At 42.4% G+C, this 27,875-nt stretch overlaps 1 protein-coding gene across 7 annotated transcripts in view; it reads left to right on the forward strand.

Moving 5' to 3' along the window:
- The window catches only part of MSI2 (musashi RNA binding protein 2), a 1,814,765-nt gene that overhangs the window by 1,537,889 nt on the left and 249,001 nt on the right, over nt 1-27,875 (forward strand). For all 7 annotated transcript variants that reach the window (XM_086954835.1, XM_086954834.1, XM_086954839.1 and 4 more), the window contains one exon: nt 5,451-5,516. In XM_086954835.1, coding sequence (XP_086810961.1) covers nt 5,451-5,516 — 66 coding nt within the window. The remainder of the gene's footprint in view (nt 1-5,450; nt 5,517-27,875) is intronic.

Consider the following 27,875-nt stretch of genomic DNA (forward strand, 5'->3'; position numbering starts at 1 on the left):
AGTGCAGTCGCAGAGAGGGAGACCCTAACAGAGAGTGCTGTCAATGTTGCTTTGCTATGTGTGCCCCATAAAACACAATACAGCTGACTGGGGAAGGGAAAGCGAAAGCGTGCCATGCGTGCGTTGTGCTGAAACGCCGTGAAGACCCGTACGCGAGCACATCTCTTGTCCATACCCGTGCACAATTTGTCCACCCGTACGAGTGCATTTACATTAATATATGCACACGGTTTAAAATTAAACGCATCAATTGACTTATTTACCCACATTAAGTGTACTCCAATCATAAAAGCAAATTATTTTAAAACCTCCAAAAGTAGAGCGTGAAATACTACAATTTCTGTTAAATGTCGCTTTTGTTCTTGCCCAGGGTCCCCCCAGATCTTAGAAGATATAGCATTGTTCTTCTCTCTCTTTTACAGCGTGCAAACTTGCCGAATCTGCCACTACACACGTAACGTCCTGCAAAACTGGGGGGGCTGAGCTCAATTGAGGCCAGGGTAGCATGGCCCCCTCCACAGATATCTCAACAAAATCAGTCCGTATTATGTCTTTGCAATAAGGCCGACATTTCAATAATATCCTCGACGAATCTGGCACCACCCGTCCATAAACACGTTCAAGTTCTCTAAACAGTCCCCTCCCCACCATCTATCACAGCGAAGGGCCAACGGGGGCTACCCGTTACCAGACAAAGAGCCAAAAAGAGAGGGAAAGGCTTGCAAAGTATGACAGTGGGGCAGTTCATATTCCACCCCCACCCGACACCACGCTGCATAGTTCCAAAGCAGCCCATTTCCCGGTTATTACTGTGCCAGACTATCACAGTTGACCTCTGAACCCCAAGGACTGACTTGACAAAATGTTTTTCTGGAGTTATTTACTTCAAAACCTGAATAAAATTATGGGTTGATGCATCTTACCAGTTTTATGCCAGTGCCATAAAAAAAGGCAGAAGTTCAAACACGTCAGTCTGTCCTCTCTCCACCATCTTCCGTCTTGATCCACGAAACATGCTCCCAAAAATTTGGGTGTGGCTGGCAAGCAGACGGAATGGGGCCAAAGTCTCGCCACCAGGTGAGGCTGCATTCTGCTAGGGAAAACTACCACAGACCACTGTAGCAAATCTAAAGCATTCAAGCTACAGATGTGCCATCTATCCTGGAGCGGTACAAAAGGGGGTGGTGATGGACGGAACATCTGAACCAATCAAACACTCGCACTCAGTCAACAGATCTGGGTTTAATCCATCACCGTTCTTTAGCCCACTCTGCCACCCCAGTTCAGACATGGCCATATGCAAATCAGTCTGACCCTGTGCCTCATGGGAACAGTCCAACCCGAACTGCCAAGCCATGCCTTCCCTGGACCGGAAACAAGCTTCCTAGGACCGGGTTCTGTCATTACAGCAGTCTTCAGCCAGGCTTGCTTGAATCCAGTGGCAAAGTGAGCAAGGGACTCACAAACAAACAAAGCGGTACAAAAGGGGGGGTGGTGATGGACCCAGATCTCTGTACTGGGGTGAATGTATGACATTGTTCTGCATTCTGTCCAACTGTTGTTTTTGCATCTATCCTGGAGCCGCACCGCCTGCAGAGCAAAAATGTGAGGTAAAAACATGAGGTAAAAATGCCAGGCAAAACGCGCTCTACCTCGTGCCCTGCAAAAAGTAAACTGCTGCTCAACACAAAACCCCAAAATAGGGAAAAAAAACGCAGAGACTCCAGGGCGCCTCCCTCCGTGGTGGTCACCCGGGAGGCAAAAGGCTGCAAGACCGGCACAGCAGCCAGTGTCCCTGTTCACGGTTCTTCTCTCTGCTCACTTACTGCCCCCTCCCCATCCCAAAATGCCCTGTCTCTCTGAAGGCCCCCACTCTTCATCTCTATTACTCCACCCACAATCTCAGAAATCCCAGAACTCACTGCACATTCCGACAAATGTTACCATTGTGTGCCACCCACAGCTGGCGTGGCCTTGCACCGGTGGACGGGGCGGTCATCGCAAGGCCCAACGACATCAGGGCCGAAAACAAGGGACAAAGGGGCTCTGATGCCCCCTCCGCCTGCCTCCGAGTAGGCCACTCTTGTGCGCCATGAGGCCCGGAATCGATCTCATTATCTGTCATAGTATTCCAGCCTAAGGCAGCATTCTTCGCCCACTTCTGGACAGCACTGGACCTTTCTTCGCACCATAGCAGGGACAGGAATATGCTGAAAAAATCTGACCAGATTTTTTCCAGCATGGGCGCTTGCGAGGTCCCGTTGGTTGGAAACAGTGGAAACTGCAAATAGCTCGGTGTGCACGGTGCATGCTACAGGGATCTGTGTGTAACATATAGGTCTCAAATTCAAACGAGGCCACGGAAAATGCACTAATTTTGCTCATTTTAATTTGGATGTTTGTAAAGAGATTAATTCTACAGTTGTTGCCTCTGCAGATCTCTTTAGAAGAAGGGCTATCACAGGGGTTCATGAAAGAACAGGGAGGAAAAAAAAGTCCAGGTGCGCCTTACAGGGCTGACGTTGGTATGCACTGATTTAAGTCGCCCTGCGGGAAGCCATGGAGCAACGGGAAAGCCCTCGCTGGGATAGTTTGTCCAGTACTGTAGCGCATATGAGTACGCTGGGTGGTACCACTACGCAAAATAAGCAACATATAACTGTAAAAAAAAACGCCAGAGCAGAGAAAATGATATACGAAAACACCATCATTATTTCCACAGGCGAAACATAGAAACTAGCTGGTTATTCGTCTTTTCACTTTGTGAGGCTCCCCCTGCCAACTTGTGGTTCTCTCTGGACCTCGTGGGGCCTGTGTTCGGATCCCCTTTCTCATCCGTGGTAGATAGAAGGGAATGTCCGTGAAATTATTTTCTGCATACCACGAAATAACAAGCAGCAAGATCAAGCATTTTTTTAAAGGATTTGTGCTGAACACCCGAGGGCACGCAGGAGCCCGCATAGAGCCAGACAGATACGCTCTAGCAATGCTCTGGAAACAAGAAAGAGCTGTGAGTAGAACTAATGGCAGCATGCAAGCTAACGCATGCTAAACAAAGATAGACAGGCAAACTGATACAGGTCACGCCAACATGCTTATGCATGTGCACATTTTGTCCTCACATACGCGGCAAGCCGCCAAGCGAAAGCACGCACACAATGGAAGAAGAGGGGAGGGAGGGAAATCGAAAGCACACCGCCGTACGCGTGCACATTTTGTACACCTATACGCGGCAAGCTGCATACGCGAAGCTGCATTTTCGTTGCTATAACAACGAAAGCTCTGCAAGATGGCGTCGGACTGTCCACAGTCTGTACAGTCACGCGCATGTTGTTTGCGTTGGTCAAATGGCAAGAGCATCTTTGTCTATGCAGACGCGTACATGTAAGCCCTCGGGAGAATTGATTGCTAAAGGCACTCGCATGGCGAAAGCAGCTCATGCGCTGCTTTCGCCAGCCAAGACATAAGAACTTGGGCATCTGCTTGATAACAGACAGGCTTTTGACCAGCAAACTGGGGCACTTTCTTCGTCGGAAGTTTTGACAAGTTTTGCAGGGGCGGCTCTAGGCTCATGGTGGCCCTGGGCAGGGAGCGTAGGTAGGGGGCCCCGGAAGAGGGGGGTCCGGGTGGGGTGGAGCGAGGAGGCCAGTGAAGAGTGGTGGGGTCAGGGTGTTTGGAAGTGGAACAGAGCGAGAGGCCGCCAAATCCCTGCCAGGGGGCACCACGCAAATATATATCCATCCTCAGAGGATTATTATATTAAGGATATATATTGGCGTGGTGGCCCCTGGGGTTTGGTGGCCCTGCGCAGGTGCACAGCTTGCACATGCCTAAGGCTGCCCCTGAGTTTTGCATCTACGGATAAAGCTAAACAGCATAACTTCGTAGCAGATGTCCTTGTTTCTAAAATCTGGCAACTGCTATATCAGTGTGCTCTACAAAGTTTTCAGTTTTGTACATTTGATATTATCAGCACTTCCAGGAACTCAATATTCAATCCAGAGTGTAAAACCAATGTACATCTTGAAATATTGGACCAGTGCTCATATGTTCTCATAGTTGTAGCAAACACAGACACTGGCACTTACGGTAACTGAGGAAATTAAGTATAATAAAATTAACTTTTGCTTTAGTTCATGGTAATGTTTGAAGCTGCCTAAATTCTGAGTATGAATGTGCAACTTGCATCTTATTATGTAGACATAGCTTGATTAGAATGAACGGTTGCAATAGTGTCAAAAAGGGGACTTCCAAGGTGGTTTGCAGTCTCCTCCGGTGATAACAGAGAGCATCTTCAAAATCCTCAACCAATACTGGTCTCCAGGAACACCTCTCTGGTCCCGTTTTTGCCTAGTTCCACTGGCTACTAGTGAATCAGGGATTAGGTTAAGAGGGCGCAGTATATTGTACAGAGCACATCATAGGATTGTCCCTGAGTACTTGATGACCAAGCCTCACCCATATGCCCCAATTTGGAACCTTCAATCACCTCATTCATTCTTGTCCGCTTTCCATGCTGTAGAAAGTGCTGCTGTGCAACATTCTGAAAAATGCTCAAGATATGGCTATTTGCGCCCTAATGTGTTAATTTTTTTATGAAGTCTTTTGGTGCGCATGCTAATAAATAAATATATAGTTAGTATAGTTAGTAAAGGTGATCCACAGATTTAACATGTTGCTGTTTCCTTTAAGATTTGTTACTTAATCACTGGACTGATTACACTAATATATATATATATATATATATATATATATATATTTATATTATAGTCTAGAAACTTCCTTAAGTTGACCATCAAAACATAACTGTTGCATAATATCTGCTGGCGATGTTGAGGCATGTTTATTTTGTACATTTGGTATCTTAAAACGGACACAAGATTGTCTAGCGAGGTTTATATGTATTCCTGGTATAAAATTATTTATTAGTTGCCCATTAAATCATTTGCATTCCTATGGAGTAAGAGGTTAATTTATTGACTAATTCAAGAACGTTTCAGTTTAGCTTCCTAAATTCAAATGATTTTAATTCAGCATCCTCTTACTAGTATTCTAGATTTACTTTTCTTTAAAGACGTAATTGTAATTTTTAAAACCCTGGCATTAAATGTCCTAAAGGGTCAAATAGTGAACCGTGGTTTAAGGCATATATCATATATAACATTATTGGATTACTTGCTTATTCAATTGGTCACGTTTACGGTTATCGTGCAGATAACATGACTGTCCACGTTTTAGGGAGGTTTAACTCAAAGCAGCTTCCTAACTTCACTAGTTCGAACCCTGCTACCTAGCGCCTGGATACCCACACTGGTGATTAGCAGCGCTATACCAATTCTGATTGAATGAACCTCCTACCATTGAAGCCAGGCATGGGTGTTTTATTATTTTGATATTGCTAATGTTTCTGCAATTTTCTTTTACCTTTTTTATGTTTTCTTCATGGTTAGGTTTTCCAGCAGCTGCAGCATATGGACCAGTAGCAGCAGCAGCTGTGGCAGCCGCAAGAGGATCAGGTAAGGGTTCTCCAAAGTGGTGACTGCATAGCGTACCCTCAGAATGCACCAGCAAACTGGTACTCTTGACATTCTTTGTCAAAACCACTTTGCGATTTCTGTCTTTTTTCATGTTTTTTCCCACGCAGAGCTAGAGAAAATATAGTTTTACAGTAAATATGTAGAAGCTGTCAAATACACAGTGTTGAGAAAGTAGAATATAGAGTTTAGATTTCTCATGAAATTTTACATGGAGGTAAAAATGCTACATTTCATGTACAATCCAGCTTCGCCTATATTGCAATCTTCAGTTATGTCTAAGACCAATTGACCGAGTATTGACAAACCAAGGTTCTGACCTACTTTTTATGTGCAGCCAAACTCGAACCACAGCATAGCAACGCTCATGTTTTTCCAAATATTCATTAAAATCCATCCCATTTCTCCACTTGTTATTTAGGCTGCATTGCCACTCTGCACACAGCAGTGCTTGGTTTTGGAGGAGATGTGGTGTACTGGTTGATTTCTCATCTATAAATCCTAAACTCCTCCATGTCAATCATTGCTTCCCCAGTTGAATAGTGTGTTAAGAACATAGCATATGGCTAAGTCTCGAGCTGCAGGAACTCTACGAATTGATATTCAGTGCAGTATCCAACATTATTGGGTAGGTACTCAACACAGAAGGGCAATGTGTTATGTTAGGGATTGATTTCAATTACCTGAATCTGTTGGTAGGTGACGGTTATCCCCCCCCCCCCCCCCCCTTCCTCCCTCTCCCCCGTGACCTGGAAAATGAATTGTGTGTCAGTGGAAAGACCAAGCATATCCAGGTTTTGAATATGTATTTGATTATGCTTGTGGCATTTTATAGCTTCGACTGATATAAAAGTAATGGTGTCAGATAGACTTGAGGAATAACTTTTAATGGTGAATTAGTAAGAGATACGTTATCAAATTAAAAGATAAAACTGACTTTGCCATTCACATTCTCTGTCCAACTGTTTTATCTACTGCAATCAGGAGTGCCCGAAAGACAACTTTTGTTAAGAACTCTGTTCAAAAACTTGACATCTGCAGTAATTTGCTTCTCTCCCTCCCCTATGTAAGATACATGTGACGACAATATGAACCAGGATTGTCATTTTGGATCCACCATTTTCAGAAACCTGAGTTTTGTAACATGTCGAGTGAACAAATAGATAGCAACTCTCCTTTTTGCTGTCAATTTCGGTTACGTTTTTTACAGTTACAGGTGATGTAGGTGTCTGACTGCTTAGTACAGAAAAGGGCATGTAAGTACAAGGAAGCATGCTGATGGACATTAAAATTTAAGAGTGAGGTTTTCAAGCATATTCCCAAGTGTCCAACTTCTACTGGCCAAAACTGTTTATAAACAGCATAACCATACTTCTTTGCTCAAAACGCGATGAAATGAAGATAATACATGTGACGTTTATATATTTTTAGATGTATGTTTTGTTTTTAAGGACTGGGCAGGTCACACTATTCTCAGCTATCCAGTCGACAGTCAGACATTCAGGCTATGAGAAATGTCATTTTTGAGGTTTTAGGTGTGGATCATATATGGTAGATGACTTCTGAAAAGCTCCTTCCTGGCCCCTCTGACAGCAGGCTCTCCTGTTTCGCTTTCATTTTTCTTCTACAAGTATTTGTCATGCACCTACCTACAGTAGTTGTATGTCCCTCAGACACAGCACGTCAGTTTGAACTCTCAATAACAGACATCCTAATTTAACTCTATTTCAAGGCCATTGTGTACACTGTGGTTTAGCGTTGTCGGTACTAATCCACATAAAAGCTCAAGATTGGACCTCTGAGTTGTGGGTCTCCCAATGTGCTTTAGCCATCAAATATGATTGTTATGGAGTCAGGGGAACCAAGTTGACTGTCTTTATGTTCCTACAGGCATCATATTGTGTGTGCCCTCTGCCAGGTGTCCTATGTCCATCAGTCAATATTTGAACACAATCCATGTTTTGTATGCTTTATACACATTTAGTGGGATTTTTCCACTTAAGGGCTTAGTCGGCACCCTATCACTCCTATTGGAAGAGAGAAAGGGATCATGAGAAGCTTGGCTAGAAAAGATTAAGCTTCTTCGGCTGTAAACCTGTCCAGAGCATTTCCAAGATTTGAATGGGGACAAAGCTGATCTTTCTACCTCTCGAAAGTATAAAAATTCCTAGTTTTTATATGCCGATTTATAAGAAACGTTCATTTTGTTGTAAGTACTTTTATTTGATGCTACAAGTGTTTGAGCTATACTATGCTCTCTGTCTAGCTGGTTCGTGGTCAACCCTCCCAGGCCATATCCCTCCCTTCTTTCACAGATTGGGCCTCACCAGTTGGAGAACAATGTGCCACTCGACCGGAAGGCTACAATTCATCCTCTGACTACTGAACTAATACTCTGGAGTGGAAACAAGCTTGCATTTAAGCGATGTACAAAATTCCCGAAATAAGTCCTCCAGCTTCATTAAAAGTCCTTATTCACTTTTTAGATGGCCGTTTTCTTCCACTTGTTTGCCACAATTTGCCTAACCCCTAAATCTACCAAAAATGGCTCTTTTGTACTTGAGTAATAATATTGTCCATTCATCTTCCCACATGCCTCTTTCAAACAAGTAAATAAACGGTCTACTGGATTGAGCATTGACATTGGTTTGCCACATATGTTCTTAAGTGCAGTGTTCGGTATGCGGTTTAAGGTGGAAACTGTTTTCTGTAGAAATAAAATGCCACTTATGGAGGCATCAACCTGTCCTCAAATATGAAATTCTAAGTGCTAGTCTTTCTGTGATGGCAAATAAATTGCATGAGTTCAAGCTCCAGTTACACATATAATTATATTTTTGGGGACGCCTACAAAGCCCTGCACAGCGAAGGACCAGCATACATCAGCAAACGCCTAACCTTCCACCAACTGTCCAGACACCTCCGATCTACCTCCCTCTCCATTTCAGTCACATGCGATCCATTGAGCCAACTGCAGAGGACGCTTCTTTTGCACCTTGCAGACATGGCTTGGAACAACCTCCCCCTGCACCTCAAGACCGCACCACCATTCCAACAATTCAGACGAGATCTAAAGCCCTGGTTATTTGAATAAACAACCTCCACGCAGCAGTCAGAAGCTCCAGCACATCAGACCCTCACGGGTGATTTGCAGTGCTCTATAAATGACTTATTAATTGAATGATAGGCCGCTGCAGTAAGAGTGAGGAAGACTCCTTACTGGTGTAGTAATACCTGTGGAGCTCTTGATCATGTGTGGTTGTCTCCAATTAGAACTTTGGTTTTTGAAATGGCACTGGAAGAAAGAAAACGTTTAATACTATAGGATTAACAGCCTTTTCACTTTCTCAGTATTTACTAGAGGATACCTGCAAGTACTAAGGCCCATGCTTTAAGATCTTTCTACTTGTGTCACAGTTTTGACCAAACCACCTTTTCTAATTGATTAATAATTATTCTTATAGCAAGAAATCACCTTTAAATGGGAAAGGACAAAAGGAGAGAGAAGTACCCACTTACTTCGTGAAGTCCGCTCTGATCCTTTTTGGTGAATCAAGGACATGTCATTTGGCTTTTCTACTTTGTGTCTATCATGCTGTGGCTGCATCTTTTTTTTCACTCTTTTTGACCATATTCTTACTATTATTTGTGGGAATAAAGCACCTTTTGGCTGGAAAGAGAAGTCAAATAAGTAGTTTTGCTTAGACCTTTGCTTTTTTCAGTTGGCTACTACTTACTATTCCGAGCAGGATCGTCATTAAGATAGTCCTACAGTAGAGACTTACTGATATTCCTGTGAAAACAGTTCACCCGAGAAGTAAACCTCCCATAGATCCACCTGACATGCAACACCACACTTTATCTCTGAACTGTTTGATTTGAAATTCGTTTGTCAGGCTGAAAAGCCTTGCATCCAAGAAATTGTATTAATTTGTTGCTTGATGTTTCTCTTGACGTGCCAATATAGGGATGCCCGATACCACTTCTAGACATTTTTTAACAGCTCTTGGTCATACCTTTGATGGTAAATAAATTTAAAGAGTACATACAGAAGGCTACAGTTTAATAGAGACTTCTATCTGCAGATTCCTCACCTTCGAATATTCCCACGGCATCAAACTGTATCCAGAAAATTTTGAGCAGTACCTCTATGCACCAGTATGTGGCGCCACATCGGCAGTGACGCTGCGGTGCCCATATATGTTCCACCCTGGTGCACTGACATCAATTTCTTTCTTTCCAATCCAGAGAGCAGCTACATTGGTCATTTTTTTTTACCAAATTTGCTTGTTTTTTGTGGTAGACATTTTTAAGCTTTTTATGCTCCCAGTTCTGTTAGGGATATGTCTGCTGCAAAACCATCAGGGTTTAAGCCTTGTAGACATTGTTTCAGGGAGATTGTGTCTGATCCCCGCTTGGTCAGTTTCTGGTGCTTGGGGTCGGGACACAACCCCAAGGCCTGCGCCGATTGCAAATCAATGCACCCAAAGGCAATTCACAACCTGGTGATGAAGCTCCTAGCGACACAAAAGAAGAATCTACTTTGTTACCGGTACTGTTCTTGTGTAAAATCTTGGGGTCGATCCCACAGATGATTGTCTTCCCATCCCAATACCGCCTCATCAAAGTCTGGTAAGACGAAGAAGCACAAGGAGAAGAAGTTGGTGTTCTTTGGCTTCACCCTCTAGACTTTGTACTTCTAGGCCCATTCCACCTGCAAACCTGGTGTCCGGGCCTACTCTGCTCTAACCAGAGTTTCCCAGTACAGGCGCGATGCACGCCCAACTTAAGGATTTCTATGATACCATACATGCCATTTTTAGGCCACTGGCTCTTCTGGTGTTTGGTAACCATGGGAAGGTGTACCCTCTACGTCAGCTAGGCCCTCAGGATCTGCTCCAAGATTCAGACTGATGGCACAAAGGGTGCCTTCATCCAGCCCAGCTCCATCCCGCCTGGTGCCAATGCCGGCGCTGTCCAGGCCCTATCATCCCCTGGACTTTCCACTCATTGGCAAGCACTACCTTTCTGAAGGGGGAACGAGGAGGAGGTGTATGGCCCCCTGAGGAGGACTTTTAAAAGGGAAACTGGTATGAGGATATGGGTGTAGCCAGTGGCTTGGATACCACCCCAGACTCTGGGCGTACTTTGAATGAAATGAAATGAAATGAAATGAAAAAGATATTTAATAAAGCGCACTGCGGCCAAGCGGCTTCCTGGCGCTGGGGACCTGGTCAGGGCTCACAGAGGGAATCTGGGGAACCTAAGAAGGAAAGGCCTGGGTGAAAAGAAAGGTTTTAAGGGCTTTTCGGAAATGGGTATAGATGGGGATGGAACGAATGTGAAGTGGGAGGCTGTTCCAGAACTGGGGGGCCAAAACAGAGAGGCGGGTGCCACCAGTTCTGGATTTGCGGAAGCGGGGGATGTGCAAGAGAGAGAGAGAGGAAGAGCGAAGGATGCGGCTGGGGGCGTGAGATGTAATTAGGGAGGAGATGTAGACAGGGGCAGAGCGGGAATGAGCTCGAAAGGCAAAGCAGGCTAACTTAAAGAGAGATCTGAAGCGGATAGGGAGCCAGTGCAGAGATTTGAGAACAGGAGTGATATGGGAGGATTTAGGAAGGGAGAGAATGAGACGAGCAGCTTGATTTTGAATGGCCTGTAGACGTCGGGACTCGTAGGCTGGAATGCCCACGTACAGGCCATTCCCATAGTCAAGTCGGGAGATGACTAAGGCCAGGACTATGGTTTTGAGTGCATCAGTAGTGAAAAAACGTGAGATTTTCCGGATGAGGCGGAGGGACAGGAAGCAGGACGACACAACAGAGCTAATCTGACTGTGCATTGTTAGGTCAGAACTAACTTTGATGCCAAGAGTGCGAACAGAGGAGGAAGGTGTGGGAGGGGGACCAAAAGAAAGGGGCCAGTGTGCTGGGGACCAAGGGTTAGATGGACCACCCGTGAGGACAAGTTCCGTCTTATCGGGGTTGAGCTTAAGATGGTTGGCGCTCATCCACTCGGAAATGAAAATTAAGGTGGAACTGAATTTAGGGAGAGAATCAGCAGAAGAGGAAAGATCAAAGACGAGCTGGAGGTCATCTGCGTAGTTATACACCGAGACCCCCAGCTCAAGAAGAGAAGTGACGAGGGGAGAGATGTAAAGGTTAAAGAGAAGAGGGGAAAGAGAGGAGCCCTGGGGAACACCACAGGTGACCGGACGGGGGGGGCAGAGAAGCCAGAAAGATGAACCTCCTGGTACCTATCTTGAAGAAAGGACGCTAGCCAGGAGAAGGCCGCGCCCCGGATGCCCGCTGCGCTGACACGGTCGAGAAGAATGGAGTGGTCAACCGTGTCAAACGCAGCGGACAAATCAAGAAGGACCAGGGCTTGGGGGAGGTTGGAATCTGCCTTCCCCTTAAGTTCATCTAGAACCGCGAGAACCACTGCCTCCGTAGAATGGCCTGGGCGAAAGCCTGCTTGATGGGAGGCTAAAAGGCCGTTGTCCTCGATATACGAGGAGAGGCAAGAAGTGACATGGGTCTCGAGGATCTTAGCTAGGTAGGGGAGGAGGGAAATGGGACGGAAATGAGCAGGGAGGGAAGGATCTAGACCGGGTTTTTTGAGAATGGGGAGGACAACGGCGGATTTAAATGATAAAGGAACGGAACCGGAGGCCGGGGGAGCGGGGGAGCAGGACAGTTGGTGAGAAGAGTTTTAAGAATGCGTGCCGGTGCGCAGTCCATAGGGGAACCAGATTTAACCTTGAGCAGGTAGTTGTGAAATTGGTCAGGAGAGATGGGGGGAAAAGTGAAGAAAGAAGAGGGAGAAGGAGTAACTGGGCAGGTGGGAATGGGTTGGGGCACCGTCGGAATGTTAGCTTTAATCTTCACAATCTTGTCTATAAAAAAGTCATTAAGTGACAAGCAGAGGGACTGAGAAGGGACCAGACAAGGAGAAGAGCGATCGGAAGTAGCAAGATTGTGAACTAGAGAGAAGATTTCACAAGATTTGTTAGCGGAGAGAGCTACTCTCTCAGTGAAATAGGAGGTTTTTGCCGCAAGGATAGCTTTTTTGTAGTTAGTGAGGAGTAATTTGTATTTAGCGCGCAGAGAGGGAGAGTATTGCCGTCTCCAGAGACGTTCCGACCGCCTGAGGTCGAGTTTTAAAGCTTTGAGCTCTGGAGAAAACCATCTGTGCGCATCGTAAGGGCGAACCGCCTTGATCTTTTTTAGCGGGGCCACTCGATCACACGAAGAGGAAAGCCATGTACTGATAGCATTGACCTGAGACTCAAGAGGGAGGTTGGTAAGATCGGGAACAGAAGAAACCAGAGAAAGTGAGAGAGAGTCGAGGTCGGTCTGATTCCAATTGCGGACCATGAGGTTTTTGGGGAAAGAGGGCTTGTCAACCACACCCAAGTGAATAGAGAAAGAGATGGTATAGTGGTCCGACCAAACACATGGGGAGATAGAGGGAAGCAAGGCTTCGAAGGATCACAAGCAACTTTTGCCAATGTCATGTGCAGGGCAGCCAAGGACTCTTATTTGTTTTTTAAAGATTTGCAATATTGTTCCTGCATACACCCTTTGTGAAGGAACAATGGGATTTTAATTTGGTTCTTACCTACTGTTTGTGTTCTCCCTTTGAGCCTCTGCATAGCTGCTATTTGCAGCTCTTGGCAATTAAAATGGTTTTACCTGTGGCCATTACATCAGCCAGGAGAGTCAGTGAGTATCAGGCTCTGTCGTTTCACCCTCCATACTCAAACTTCTTCCTGGTCAAGCTCGTACTTCGGATGAGTACTTCTTTCCTCCTGAAGGTTGTCACCCCCTTTCAAATTGGCCAGAGCATCAATGGGCATGCTTTCTACGCTCTGCCTATTCCTTCCAAGGAGGAGAGATCAATTGTTTTGATCCTAAGAGAGCGCTCACCTTCTATATTAATTGCACCCCAGACCATCCAGTGGATGAATAACTCTTCATTGGGTTTGCTGAAAGGAAGAAGGAAAAGGCTGTGCAGGACCCACCTCCCTATGGATAGTACTCTGCATAAAAATCTGCTACGCTTTGGCAAAGAAGCAACTCCCCGAGAGTTTGCAGGCTCCCTCCACCAAGACCAAGTACACTACTACTGTGTTAGTGTGCAGGGTACCTGTCCTGGACAACTGCCAAACTGTTACGTGGACATCCCTCCCCACGTTCAGGAAGCACTACTGCTTGAAAAATCAAGTCCGCTTGGTGGGTATTTCGCCTGTTCGGTCCTCCAGGACTTTTTGATCAAAGCCAGTTTGCAGACTCCCTTCCAGGTATTGCTCTAATCTAAGGTGAAGAATTATGCAGTTAGAAGTCTCTATCATAAGAACAAGTTTCTTACCTTTGGGAGCTCTCTCTGTTAGAGACTCTGTGTAACTGCAGATTCCTCACCGACCCTCCCATCCTCGCTGCTCTACGAACTGGCCTCTTCAGCCAAAAGATCCAGTTCGACTCAGCACACTGGTCAAAACAGACACATTGTTTATGCAGCTCTACATTTTTGCCACATAAATAGTCACTAAATAAACTGATATCAGGCCGCTGCGGTGGTGCCTATATGGGCGGAACCTACCGGTGCTCACAGGTACTGCTCAGGATTTTTCAAATCCACTGTGATGCCTGTCAAATATTCTAAGGTGAGGACTCTGCAGTTAGTCTCTACCAGAAAATTATTCTACACAATGTGATCTCACACTGAACCTAAGTTTGCCCATACCGTTCCTGATGGTTTAAGCTTTCTCCCTCTAATTAACAAGTGTAGAAATACATTGCCTTAAAGCTTATAAATGTATACCATGATTTTGTAGTGTAAAAGCACATTTTTCAGTTCTGTGAATTGGTCTGTATTAAGCTCATTTTACACTCATTTGTAAACCTGTAAATTTTCATGAGAAATGTTTAGCTGTTTGGCTGGTCGTATTCAAGTTAACTTTATATATGTGTTTATTACGTACAGTGGTCATAGCTGAGCACTTGGCTGTAATACTTCTCTTGGTGCAACAAAATATATCAAGCAAAATATTTCTCAAAATCATGAGTGGGTTGTGAAAATGTTTTACACATTACTGCTAACATTCATGATGACAAATGAAAGCTTAGTTCATAGAACATTTATGGGAATAAACCACCAATGGGCGTACTCTCTTACACAACATGTAATCGCGTCATGGACTGCCTAAAATGTCATGGTGGAGATTTATTATTTTACGTGGTACTGTTGTGTAAGCGTTTACACAAATATTTCCCATGATACTGATGACCGTCACCAGGATGAAAAAATCTGAAAACAGAACTCTTCGCAGAGACTTTGCGTTCATTGTACATTAGTCTGTGTGTTCGCTTAACTACTGTATCATCTTATGGTCTCATTACCTAATCAATCACTCTAGCAGAAGCCATTCATTTACTATTCAGTTACCCAAACTACCATCGCCATGTAAACATCCTTCTGCAATCACTACCCTTGGTTCCAGCAAAGTCTTTGGTTATTGCCATTAGATAAAGATTGAAAGGGATCAGCCTTTTGTCTTAGACCCACTATGCATGGTAAACTGCAGTCAAAGTATATGAGGTTCATCATTCAGTGCCGTACCACCATTAAATGTTGTTTAGGTTAAGTCCAGATGGAAATAAAAGGGCATCCTTTGTATTTTATCGTGATGCTCAGTTATTGCTCAATGCCATGTTAAACTAGTGAACAAGCCTTCATTTCACCACGTTTGTGAGAACAATTAACGGCTCACTTATGAGAACAAATAATCTTTTCTATTAAAAACGATATTTAGAAATGGTTTTGTGGAATCTGATGATGAAAAAACATATCTCTAGAATCACTCAGCTGCAAGTTTAAGATTGTACTCCATTGCTGATACTCAGAGCCTGTTGACAATTTTTGGTGTGATACATAATAATGATTCCTACTATTGAATGATATTTTGACAACCAGGGGTGGATTACAGTCTGGGTTGTAGAACTGAGTTATTCATGAGATTGAGAAAAGACAGAATCGTGCATTTTGTGAAAGAAAATCGTGTGTGCGCTAAACGTAAGATGACGACGTTCCATGCAAACTGGCACTTTTTTAGGGCTACAAAGGACTTAATATCACATCTTGTTTATTTCCTACCACGTCACAATTACACCTTAAGAATTTGTTAACATCTATGATGTTTTCTTTATCTGTGGAACAACTTGATGTGTATAGATTAATGATAATTAGCAACCCTTATCACTGCCCCTCCCTCAAGCATATCCTTTCTTTTCAAAAGGGGTCGGTGCTACAAGGGCCGGTGAGTTGCACCCGTTAGCATATGAGAGGGTATGGAGTGATCAACTCAGCTCCTCTTGTGATTGTTCTGGGTTTGCTTTGTACTTTCTTATGCCATTACAACTCGTGCATCAATCAAGAATGTGCCTGAAATCATCTTTTAATTCCTTGGTGTTTTTATTTTCTTTACTTTATTGAAACTATAATTTTATTTTATAATGTATGATTCTTTCGTTTGCAATACAAAAACGAATTAACCATTGATTAACACTGCCCTTTCCAGCAAGAGCAAGTTTAAAGAGCAGCAAGGCGTTCTCACTTCTCTAACCATTGTATGCAAAAAGGCAGATTTCCAAGCAAAAATCTCAGGGAGGAAATGGAAGACTGGTCTTGGCCTATGTTGCTACGCAATTGTAATTGTTAGGTGATGAGGTATATAGGCAATCAAATCATCTATCTACAAGTGCGGAGGCATCGCTGTTTTAAAAACAAATGTTTTCATATGTTTTGTTAAATTCGACAATACATCGATATTACTCCCACACCAGAAAACAGTATATTTTGTTTCAAAAACTGATGTCACCATAAAAGTGAGAGAGGTAGGAATACAGAGCACTCCACACATCCTAAACTGTTCTGTCTGTTCATTGCGGTTAATTGTTGTGCTAGGATAGATGTAGAGCACACCTGCATACATCCATCAGACCTTTTGTTGATGAAATTGCCATATTGAAATCCTCCAAGTAATATTGATCTAATAAATTGCAGACATGACCTGGTCTATGGGTTATGTTGAAATTATTGCAAAGCAAAGTGAGGAAATTGGAGTGAATGTAGCAGAAGAACCCTAGTAATGCTCATAAGTTGGACCTTGAAAAATGCTAAGAAGGCTTTCTTGTCTGCAAAAGTATACAATGCTGAACAAAGGAAGGGATCTTCCGACTTTACTAAGACACTTTTTTAGGCTTTGAAGCAGCTCAGGAGAGCTAAATTGTTAATTAAGCAGACAATATGGTGCATTCACTTACATCTAACAGATGTGCCATGATCTTTAGCTTTGAGGGTATTTGTATGGATGAAATTATTTCTTTCATGAATTCTTCTTGGAGATCCAGGCCCATCTCTGACTTTAAAGGAATGTCCTGAACAGCTGTTACCCTTTATTAAGAAGATTGCGACTCAATCACAATTCTTTGTATGTGTTCTAGAGGAGCAGTAAGTGATAGAATAGCTAGAAAAATGTTTAAAGTGTTTTACATAACTCATAATATTTAATTCACCTACTAGTGTAATCTAAGTGTGATTCTTTCAATAGGTTATTTATTGTACAAAGGTTGATAGGTTGTGTCTTCCCAATGCATAAGTGACATATGAATGACATTGATCTGTTTTTCAGTCAGCATATTTTTAAGTCCCACATTGCATAGAATTTGGTAAACAGTTTGACAAAACCCAGACCTCCATGTGTGATAGCATTTTTGCCCACAGTTAATGTTCTACCAGGACTTAATCAAAGTGGGTTAAATATTTTAACCACTTTTTTGAAGGATTGAGGAATTTATTCTAGTAGTATAGTTGAAATAGTCTTTTGTAAGTGCGAAGGGGAATCAGTTTACTAGCAATTGAAGGAAACAATTCCTCATTGCGATATTGTCTGGGATTTTAACTTGTGAGGATAGTCAACCATGTGAAACTGATCGTGCATTTTCTTAGACTGCACCCAAGGAGTTTTTTTTCCACAAATTAAAATCACATAAATATCACTGGGCGTACCTTGTTCTCAAAAACCTAGGGAATTTATTCTCTAGCGCACTTACGAAATATAGATTTTGTTAGAGCAATGAATGATTGAAACTTAAACTCTTCATATATGTGGTTCCAAAGCCCCAACCTATCATGAGCGGAAAAAGGCCCCATAGAACAATACAGTTGACTAAAATGTGTCGATGTCAACACATTCTACATGCATGCTTGCCTGCAGATGTAGGTCTCACAAAGTGTACTTTAAGTACTGCATTTGTTAGGTCTTGATCATATGTAATGTTATACCTGAAAACTGCCACACATAATTTTATCAATCCCTATACCGGCTTTGCTAATACTTCATACTTGCTTATGTGATTGAAAATGATATGAACACCACCCTTTGTGCATTACACAACCTTTTAGAGAAATTATATTTGTTATTCGAACAACATTAATAACACAAATTTGATCAAACTCTTGATGGGACTTGATCTAGTGCATTGTTTTATATTGAACCACTTTTTCAACCGTTATTGATCACTTATAAGTGTATAGTCCTACAGTGCACTCTTGAACCATTGCCATTGTTCTTTTAGTGGGCTTTCAGTAGTTGTTCCCACCTCACCTCTCTCCTTTTAGCTAGATTTTTTTTGCTTGGGCGATTTAGCAGTTTGCATCGAGCTGCACAGGTTTGAGCACTGACTTCATCTCCTTTCACTTTAAAGCTTTACAAATGTGTAATTTAATGACAAGCTTCCAAGTACCAACATAAGTTTTAAAAAAGTAGATACTCCAAAAGACTAAGTTATTATTTAAGGAGACTTAGGTCAAACACTCAACAGAATAAACTGGTGGTTCAGTCCAGCTGACATTTCCTCCCTGCTGATTAGGCTGTAATAGAATAAAAACGGTTTTAGATATTTTTAATGAATCTTTGGTAGAGGAGGAAAAGCTCAACACTTGTGTTAGGAATGGAAACATAAACCTAAGACAAAAAGTATGTATAGTACTTGTCTCTTTACTGGGTATCAATGTCATATTCAAATATTGCCTCTGAACAAAATCCGGTTGAAAAAATGTGCAATAACTTAATTTACATATTGGGATCTTATGTCACAGCTAATCACACAGAGTAAGCACTACAGTACAGGTTCATTCTAAAACCCCTTGAGTTGCCCCAATCCTTGGCTGAATTGTGCGGGGCATTTTTCTCTATGCTTTCTTCACTGTCATTTTGTACATGTTGTACTGTTCCCTATCTGCATAATATGTACAGCAGTCAGCTGATTTCCAACTAGATTTGCTCACTTGAGGTTCCAGTAAATTCTTCCTTCAAATGTAGGAGGAAAGCATATTTAAAGCACTTTGAGCAGATTTTCATCTGGCAAATTTGACTAAGTAGATTTTAGTGTATGTTAAGACTTTTGGTTATATTTATATAGTGTCAGTATTGTTTTTTATGTTTCATTTGCGTCCTGAAGCTCTAACTGCAGGACAGTTTGCCCTACTCCATAACTAGCACACCAAACAAACGTATGTAATATTTACTTTGAAGAAGGCAGTGCAAAACAGTTTAGTGAGCTGAAGCTTTCTGTAGAAATGTTTCTCTCGCAGATGTTTGAAGTAAAAAAAAAGCAATTGCAAGAATGTTTATCCTTAAGTATACAATACCATGATATGTTAATAAGACCCTGAAAAATGAATGTGTGCGCAAAGCTCATAGTTCAAATTTTTGTTCTCTGCTCATGGGAAGTCAGTGCAGAAAACTAGCAGTAGTGGAGTAATATTTCCTGCCTAGAATTGTTGTGGTTTAGCAGCTCTATTTTGGGATTCTTTTAATCTGGGACATGAGCTTTGGCAGTTCTACATTTAGGCATACGTTAGCTCTTCAACAGTGAAGTTCTCTAACACAACCGCTTCTGACAAACTTTGTATTGTCAACAGCCGTTACGGTCCCCTTTCTCCTTATCTAGTAAATGGAATAGCTGTGTCCTTTTTGGTTTGATAATTAAAGAAAATCATTTTGTTTTTTAATAGAAAGGATAGGGAATTTTAATGGGTTTTGAACCATGCAGTAGTTGAAAAAACACAAGTTACGCTGAACAAACACTTGATGATCCTAACTGACCCTAGAATTGAGAAAGAGGCTGGTCAAAATAAACAAATTGTTTATTACGTAAAGTTACAGATTGCTAACATTAAGGCAACCGCTAATACGATGCACAAATAAGGAAGAAATCAAGTTGAGCATACTGTTCAAAACAACTTAAGCCTCCGAATTCCACTGAGAGCAAAAAGAGGTTCAGATGTTGACAGTGCTTTCTCAAATGTTTAGCCTCCTAAGTTGGATTCGTCATCTTTAGCAACACGTGGTGGAACCTTTTAAAAAATCTTTAATGGAAGAGCAATGTTAGAAAATAGTTCTCCCTACCGAATGAAGTGGGACTTATCTGTGACATAAGGCAGCTTCTTTCCTTAACACAAGGTAATTATCATCACTGTGTTAGGGATATGACAGGTTCATAGTAACCCTGATATTTTAAAGAGCAATGAGCTGACCGCATTATGTTCAGAGTAGTGTTTAGATTGGCTTTTTCAATTAAGATGTACTGTACCGGCTTAGGTTAGGATTTGGTGCCCTACTATGGCACTAGGTCTAATAAGCTCCCAACCAGGACATCTTGCTGCCCTTGTTTCTTGCCAGCTTTAGTAGATTAATTATTGTGGATTTGATCCTCATGGTGAGTGTGAGCAGTTATGTTTGTTGTCTTTTTCTTGTTTGGTTGGGGCTGCTGTGAGAGAGTGTGTCTCTGAGGTGTTTCCAGCCTCTCTTACACTCGGGCCTGCACGCCTCCTCCTCTCAAACACTCTTCTGAGCACACCCTGCGGGAAGGTTTGTCCACATCTATTAATTCCTCCTCTGTGTCCAGCTTCCTGTTAGTAACAGCTGGTTGCATGTTTTTGCTTGTTCGGATGAAAATCCGAAAAAACAACTTTATTAACTCTGCCAAATGTGCTATTCTATTTATTTTGTGAGCACTCTTGTGTTGGTGTCCATATAGCTTTCCTTTGCATACATGAAATTAAACAACCACCCAAACAAGCACCTGTCATCCTGCATAAGCAATACACACCTCTTGCCTGTTCTTAGATTGTATTTATCTGTTGGACTGAACTAGATGCATGCTCTGTAGTAGCTGTAGATGTAGTGGTAGAACTTGCATTGTTGGGTTGAAAACCATAATTTTCGAATTTTCTAGCAGATAAAACGCCTCTTAGTCTGCAAAAACCATAGGTTGACAAAAAAATCCACCTACAAAACGATTCTCGAATCTCTGCTTAAATAGTGTCAGGGTCCAAAGATTTGATTAATAGACCGCTTGGGTTGTCCGGTGCACCTCTAGCGCTGCTTCTGTCATTATGACCTTTCAGCAACACAGTTTCTATGTCATCCCATTTACTATCTAGGGCACTCCATTGGTCCCTAGATAGATTTGCAGCACTATAGCAATTTAAGTAGTACATTGCAGTTTGCACAGCAGTTTTCCACATTTATGCAGAGATGGACCTATGCTGAGTCACGACTGGTGTGAGTAGCTTGCCCACTCCTTTTTTCCTCTAGGGCTCTGTTATTAGTAGTCCACCACGTATGATCGAAAGCAAGCTGCAGGTAGCAGAATTAATTTAAGAAGCACAAATGGATATGTTAATTTCCTATCACTGGTCAACCTGAGGGGTCTTTTTTGTTTTAGCTGAGGTTCCAAATCTAAAAATTGATTTTACCAGACCACCAGATAGTGGCACCTCTGCAGTGCTTTTGTTGTAACTTAGTCCTTTCATACAAAATGTTCAAAAGTATGTCCACCCCAGTCATTGTGGGAATGAAGTATTGCAAGCCCCTCAGTTAAGTCCTGGTTTCTTGGGTTCTGGTTCTGATCCCAGGCAAACACCTACTCAAATTTAGCACTTCAGTCAACTAAGGTATTAGCCCTAATACACTATACCTTCTATGACACTTGCTAACCCATTCTTGTTTGGTCAAGTATGTTTTTTAATGTTACGTCCTATCCACTTTAAACTAATCATAGTTTATTTTTGTGCAACATATACAGTGCTTGTTAGTGTTCCTTGTTCTGACCGATACCCTTCTGTGCATTATTCTCATTGAACCATTTGTTTCGCAAGAGAGAAACATATAGGTTTAGAACCGTGTAAAGGATAAATATTTACAAAATATTGTGTTTCCAGTTAATCGTTGAAAAGAAAAAGGGCCTCATTTATTCTGTTAGATGAGTATAATCTATTTTTCCCTTTGGGCAAGCACATCATTTGTTAGAGTATAAAATGTTGCATAGAGGCAGAAGTATATGGTTTGGTTTATGAAGGCCTTTAACAGGTGGCAGATTTTGAGAAGAATCCATTTCAGCGCTATTCTACTCGGAGATTGTAGGCTTTTTTGATGGATGTAATACTCATGGAGATGCAAGCATTGGTGCACACGAGAGGAGCTCACGTCTTGCTCTTTAACCAAACACACTTAGTAGCAGTGTTAACCTATTGGTACCCTAATGTGTATTTAGCCTGTTTAGTTTTTATCAAAAATGAGTCCAGTGCAGCCGACCTGAGTATGTAATTGAAATACTGAATTTAATTTGTTTTCCCTGAATCATTTTGTCAGAATGTAACCGAAGGACGATTCATTTCTATTCTGTCCGTTCTAGCCTGTGTGGGCTTAGGTAATGTGAACTTTCCCGGCCGTGTGGGCGCTTGTTTATACAGAAGTGTCTCGTCGCTTGTGATTGATGGCAGGGAAGCGCCGGCCGCTAATGGTGTTTAAAAACCTAGTGAAGGTACAAATTACTTTCAGGACTTTGATTGGCAAGCATAACTAATATTTAATTAGCAATTAGGTCAATTTGGATTGCAATTTTCATTTGCATATTTTCAGAGTAGTTGGGACATTGCTTTCCCCATGTTTGAGTAGAGGTTAACGGGCCATGGCAGACCGAGCCATGATATCTCCCAGCACCTTTAACAAGCGAATTGGAGAAGGCAGCAACTGTTACCCCTTCCCTCAAATGTTTTATTTAGGTTTTATTTTCATATATTAAACTTTATGGTAGCTCTTTCTTTAAACCCCTGTCTGTCAAACTCTGAGTCTTTACAAAACAATAGAGTGTCCTGATGACTAGGTCTTTGTAGATGTTCCTGACAAAAACAGGTTAACAGAGCTACACTTTTTTTTAAAGTATAATTTAGTAAATGTGCCCCGGGAATGGTCAGACTGCTCTGAAACTCTGTGGACTAGAGATAGTTGTTTGATTCAGTGCTACTAGAATAAATAGGACAAATAAACATTCAGCTAACTTTGATTGCAAATGTATTGGCATGCCAAGCTTGCACTTTATCGACTTGTGTGATACAGTTTCATATTTATTTGCAAGCTCAAAATATCTTTTCTATAGAATATGAGATAGGACAGAGTGCATATTTCAACAATTATAAATGTATAAGTGTCTGCTTGTAAATGTATATCCCTCTGTTGATCGAGTAGCCTTTATAAGCTACAACTTCCAGAAATATTGACCGAATTTTGATGTACAGACACACCAATGTTTGTACGGGATCAATAAAACTTTGTTTCAAGAAGTTGAAGGGGATTCCTTGGAAGCACATCATTGGCTGTTCATACTATTTGGTATATGTTGAAATTAGGGTTAATTTAGTTCTGATATTGCTGTTCAAGTGCAGAAATGATTTTTTCCTTCATTATGCTTTAGAACCATTTTGGTTAGGGTTGTGCCCTTCTGTGAATGACCACCACGGGACTGCCAGATTTTGGCAGTCAGGTGAGTTGTACCTGAATCTAAAAGACCCAGTATTGCCACTGTCTCGGTGTTTATCCTTTCTAATGCTTTTATCTTCAATATTGTAAAAAAAAGGTTGTATGACAGAGGCACGCATGGCTAAACAATGCTTGCCTCTACTATGCAGCCTGAACTCCAAAAGCATCCTAACGCATGCCTTCACCATGCAATTTTGTTGTAAAGGGAGGACTGGTAAGAGGTCAATGCGTGTGTAAGATCGCCCCAAACCCGCCCTAAGACGTAAAATTCTATTCCCTGCCCTGAGGCCTAAAGCCTGCTCTGCCCTTTGAAGTACACCTTCCCCACTCCCTGCCCTGAGGCTTTAAAACCTTGCCTCTACCATAAACTACCCAGCCCCAACGCCCTGAGCCCTAAAACCTACCCCCACGCTGTCCATAAAACTACCCCAACCTCTATCACTGTCCTGAAGCCTAAAACCCTGCCCCAATTGGTTTTTAGAGTACCCCAACCCCCCGCCCTGAGCCCTAAAACCTCCCCCAATCCCAGCCCTTAACACTACCCCAACCCCCTCCCCCGGAGTCCTAAAACCCTGCCCCTTCCCAAAAGTACCCAGACTCCCCCCTCCACCCTGAGCCCTAAACACGACCCCCACCCCTAAAACTAACCACCCAAACCCAGCCCCACTTACCTGTCTGCGTATGAAGCTTCCTGTTATGACGCTTCCTCCCCTTTTCCCCACCCATACTGAACACTAGACCTCTATCTGCCTTAACCACCAATTTGCCTGATTAAGGCAGATGCGTGGTTCAGGCAAGCATGGTTGTGCTTGTGTTAGAATGGCAAGCCTGGCTCTTCCTGCGTTGTTCCAGCAGTTTTCCTTAAAAAAAATACCAGAATGGAAGGTGCACTTTTTATCTTTTTCTAAAAAAAACAGGTGATACGCTATGCAGGGCAATTGAGTTCAACCCCTAAAAGCACTGCGATTTGAGAACACATTGATTAGTGGTCAAAGAGTTTATAAGTTCAATTCATCCTAGATAGAGTATAGTGCAATGTTGCATATTTTAAATGAATTATCCCTAAAAGAACGTGCAAGATAGGGGGGGTAGGGAAGGGTGTTTAGACTATTGCACAGGGGCAGAATCCTGTCCAGTGACCACTTTTTTCACAATTTTAATGATGAAATGTTAAGCGCTGTGAAGAAAAGGAACCAGCAGATATTGCCACTATGTAGATCTTTAGTGAGGGTCATAAAGGTGATCATGTCTTATTCCATAGGTCACAGCACTGAAAAGTCCAAAGATTAGTTGCTTATAGGATAGAAAGTCTGCATCATAAATCTTCTGACGAGAGACAGACTTTTTGTGTGTAATTTGAAAGAGTGGAGGGACACAATATATGGAAGATTTGCGTAGGTATCTAGGGTTGAAACAGAGTAAAAGAATTAGGCAGTTCCCAGCTAAGGTCAGGATCCTGAATATGGTCCTGCCATCACACTTGTAAGGGAAGTGTAAATATAACAAAAGGATGGTCTTTCAAGCATAGTGGGGTGGCAACATGACTTACCAAATTTGGGAAAAAGGCATGGGATTGACAGTTGTGCAATCGTAATGGAAAACAGACCTGTGATAGAGTAGTGCATGGTGTTCAAACGATCAGCATACTTATCATCCGATTTATCCTTTCTTTGTTTGATGGTTAGTCTGTGAAGAGACGCCTTCTCAAGCATGGTCTAGTTGAAAGTCCTGAGTGCATTAGGAACTTGAAGTGACCTGCTCTAATTGTCTTTTCTCTGTTATAACCCTTGTGCGATGTAAAAACCATTTGTAGCCATAAGTGTCTTCCTAGAGTGTTTGGTAAGCACTTCCTTACTAGTTTACAGTGATAATTGTTTTTCCATTCAGCCTTACAGCTACTCACAAGCAATGTTTGTTGGGAAGTGGATTATTAGTAGGGGTAAGTATGCACCTACCACTAGCAATAAGGCCACCAACACAATAAAAGGCCCAGGCGAGGTCTCCATAAATGATTCCCTTCCTCAGCCCTCGGTAGCTTGCAACTTGCAGGCTGGCTTAATTTAGGAGACAGGTGTGTAAAGCATTTAAAACACTAGCATATTAAATAAGTAGGACACAACAAACAATACAAATCCACAACCAATTTATCAGAATAGAAAATATATTTATGAATAACAGTACACCAAAACGGATAAAATCCAATGTAGGGACCCGGAGATATGATTTTTTTAAAGAATAAATACTTTTTAGTGTTTAAAACCCAATGGTGCCAAATTGGGCCATCTGGTTGTGGTTGACCTGGACAAAGTCAAAGTTTGAGGACAACAGTGGTGGAGTGGTCAAAATGTTACCTTTACACTTAGAACCATTTCTGGAGGATTTTCGCTCTACGTCAGGCGGCTCTGGCATGCCGGATTCATGCCGGCTTCTTCACCCCGTTTAACTCCTGGAAGTCTAGATTTCTGGAGCCTACAGCAGGATAAACCTGAAATCCAGGCCGGGACACGGTTTGCATGATTCTAGACGCCCGGTCGCTCACCTTATGGGGCTTTTTGCAGAAGTTGCTCAGAACTTTTTCAAACGCCTGGAACTTCTTCCTAAAGTTCCTCTTGAGGGTTCAGAGTGTCCACAAACACAATCCAAGGTTTGAGTCTGAGTTACTCCTCGGAAGTTGGGATTACAGTTCCTACAATGCATCTGGCCAAATCCAATGGGGTACAGGGTGCCATCAAAAAGCATGACCACTTCCTCTAAAATGTGGCAGATTCTTGTCCCACAAAGCACTGTACTTTAAAATTCAAGATGGAAAACATTTTTCCTTGGGGTTTAGATCTGGCTAAACTAAACTACTGGTGTGGCTTAGTTCCCTTAACACTCCCCTTTCAGGCCTTCTACAAATTCCAATCTTGGGACTCCCATCTGGCTCGGGGATACAGAAAGAGGGGCGTAGGCCTGGCATGAATCCTTACTGTCCTGCTTTCCTTGATGACCAGTTTGTTTAACCAACCCCCTTCCTGCCTTTTCTCCGCCGCTGCAGATCTCTCCCTACAAGATATGCTTTGTGTCTGTGCAGGCCACTTATTACTTCATCAGAGCAATTTGGCTAAGTCTGTCCAGGTTGGCCGATCTGGAGAGGCTGCTAGAAGGATGGATGTTGGGTTACAGAAAGCAAAGTTCTATAACTTCTTTCCTGTGTTAGTTATGATAAATTCCACAGTGGCAAGTTGTTGAATTTATCATTACTAATCTTTTAAGTACTTGAAATATTTTAGCTCGCTCCTGTCAATAATGTTACTATATTACAGTATTCCTATGTTAGCCTATGGAGCTAAAATGCTACAAAGAGGGGAAACAAAATGGATAGTTTTTCCCTCACCAGAGCATATAAAACGTTTAAAATGTCCCTGCCTATTTTTACATGACATCCTACCCTGGAGGCACTTACTTATCATCCATGTTGGAACTTTGAAATGCTGGACGCATTCCTCTGGTAAAACCTGACTGCTCTTTGCCACTCTGGACTGAGTGTGAATACTTACCGCTGCCAAGGCTTGTTGGTCTGCGCCCTGGCAACTGTCCCCCTGCACTTGACGCTGCACCTTGAGGAAACTCCAGCTGTCCTTCGCCTGACATTAGCAACAGCTTCGCCTGACATTAGCAACAGCCCCATTGTCTTTTTTTGCTTCTTGTTCCCTGCAGCACTGTGTAAGCAGGAAACCAGCTCTCCTGTGACTCCCGTTCAGCACCAGGGACAGCCAGGGCAACTCTGCACCCGGGGTCCACAGGCCAGATAAAATTGAATTGACTGTTGTGGTCTGGTCCAGGGACCCGCACCACCTTTACCCTGCAAGGGTACAACCTAACTCAACGTGCAAATGACTGAATGTCACCAGGGATTTTCTCCATTGACCTCGGTGATAAAGTTTGACTGTCTTTTTCTACACTGATTCCATCTTGTTTCTAAAATCTATAACTCCTGTTAAATGTATACTATTTTCATTCGTTTTGGCGTCTAAATTAAGATGAAAATACAACCTATTTTTATAAATTGGTGTTGGAGTTCTTTAAAGTTGTCAGTTGCTTATTGTCCATGTTGGTAATTGGAAATGCTTAACACGCTCCTCTAGGAAAGCCTGGCTGCTCCTTGCCACTCTGCTAGGACTGAGCTAAGGATTTATCCGTGTGAATTCAATGTACCATCTTTGGGGTCTGTGATCGTATTGCAAAGTGAAACCTAACCAGCATCACAACATTATAATTTATATATTATTTGATCCAAGTGTTGCATAAAGAAAAATGAAAGCTCGCTCTCTTGGGATTTGCATGCGTTTCTTTATTTGTGCAAAAGGGCCATTACCATGCCCAACGCGTTACGGTCCTTACCTCTGACCTTGATCACAGGATAACCAGTTTACAAGTTTAGTCATTATTTATTTCTACTACACTGAATATTT

This window comes from Lissotriton vulgaris, chromosome 2_1 (assembly GCF_964263255.1).
Source record: "Lissotriton vulgaris chromosome 2_1, aLisVul1.2, whole genome shotgun sequence".
In the NCBI taxonomy this organism is placed as follows: domain Eukaryota; kingdom Metazoa; phylum Chordata; class Amphibia; order Caudata; family Salamandridae; genus Lissotriton; species Lissotriton vulgaris.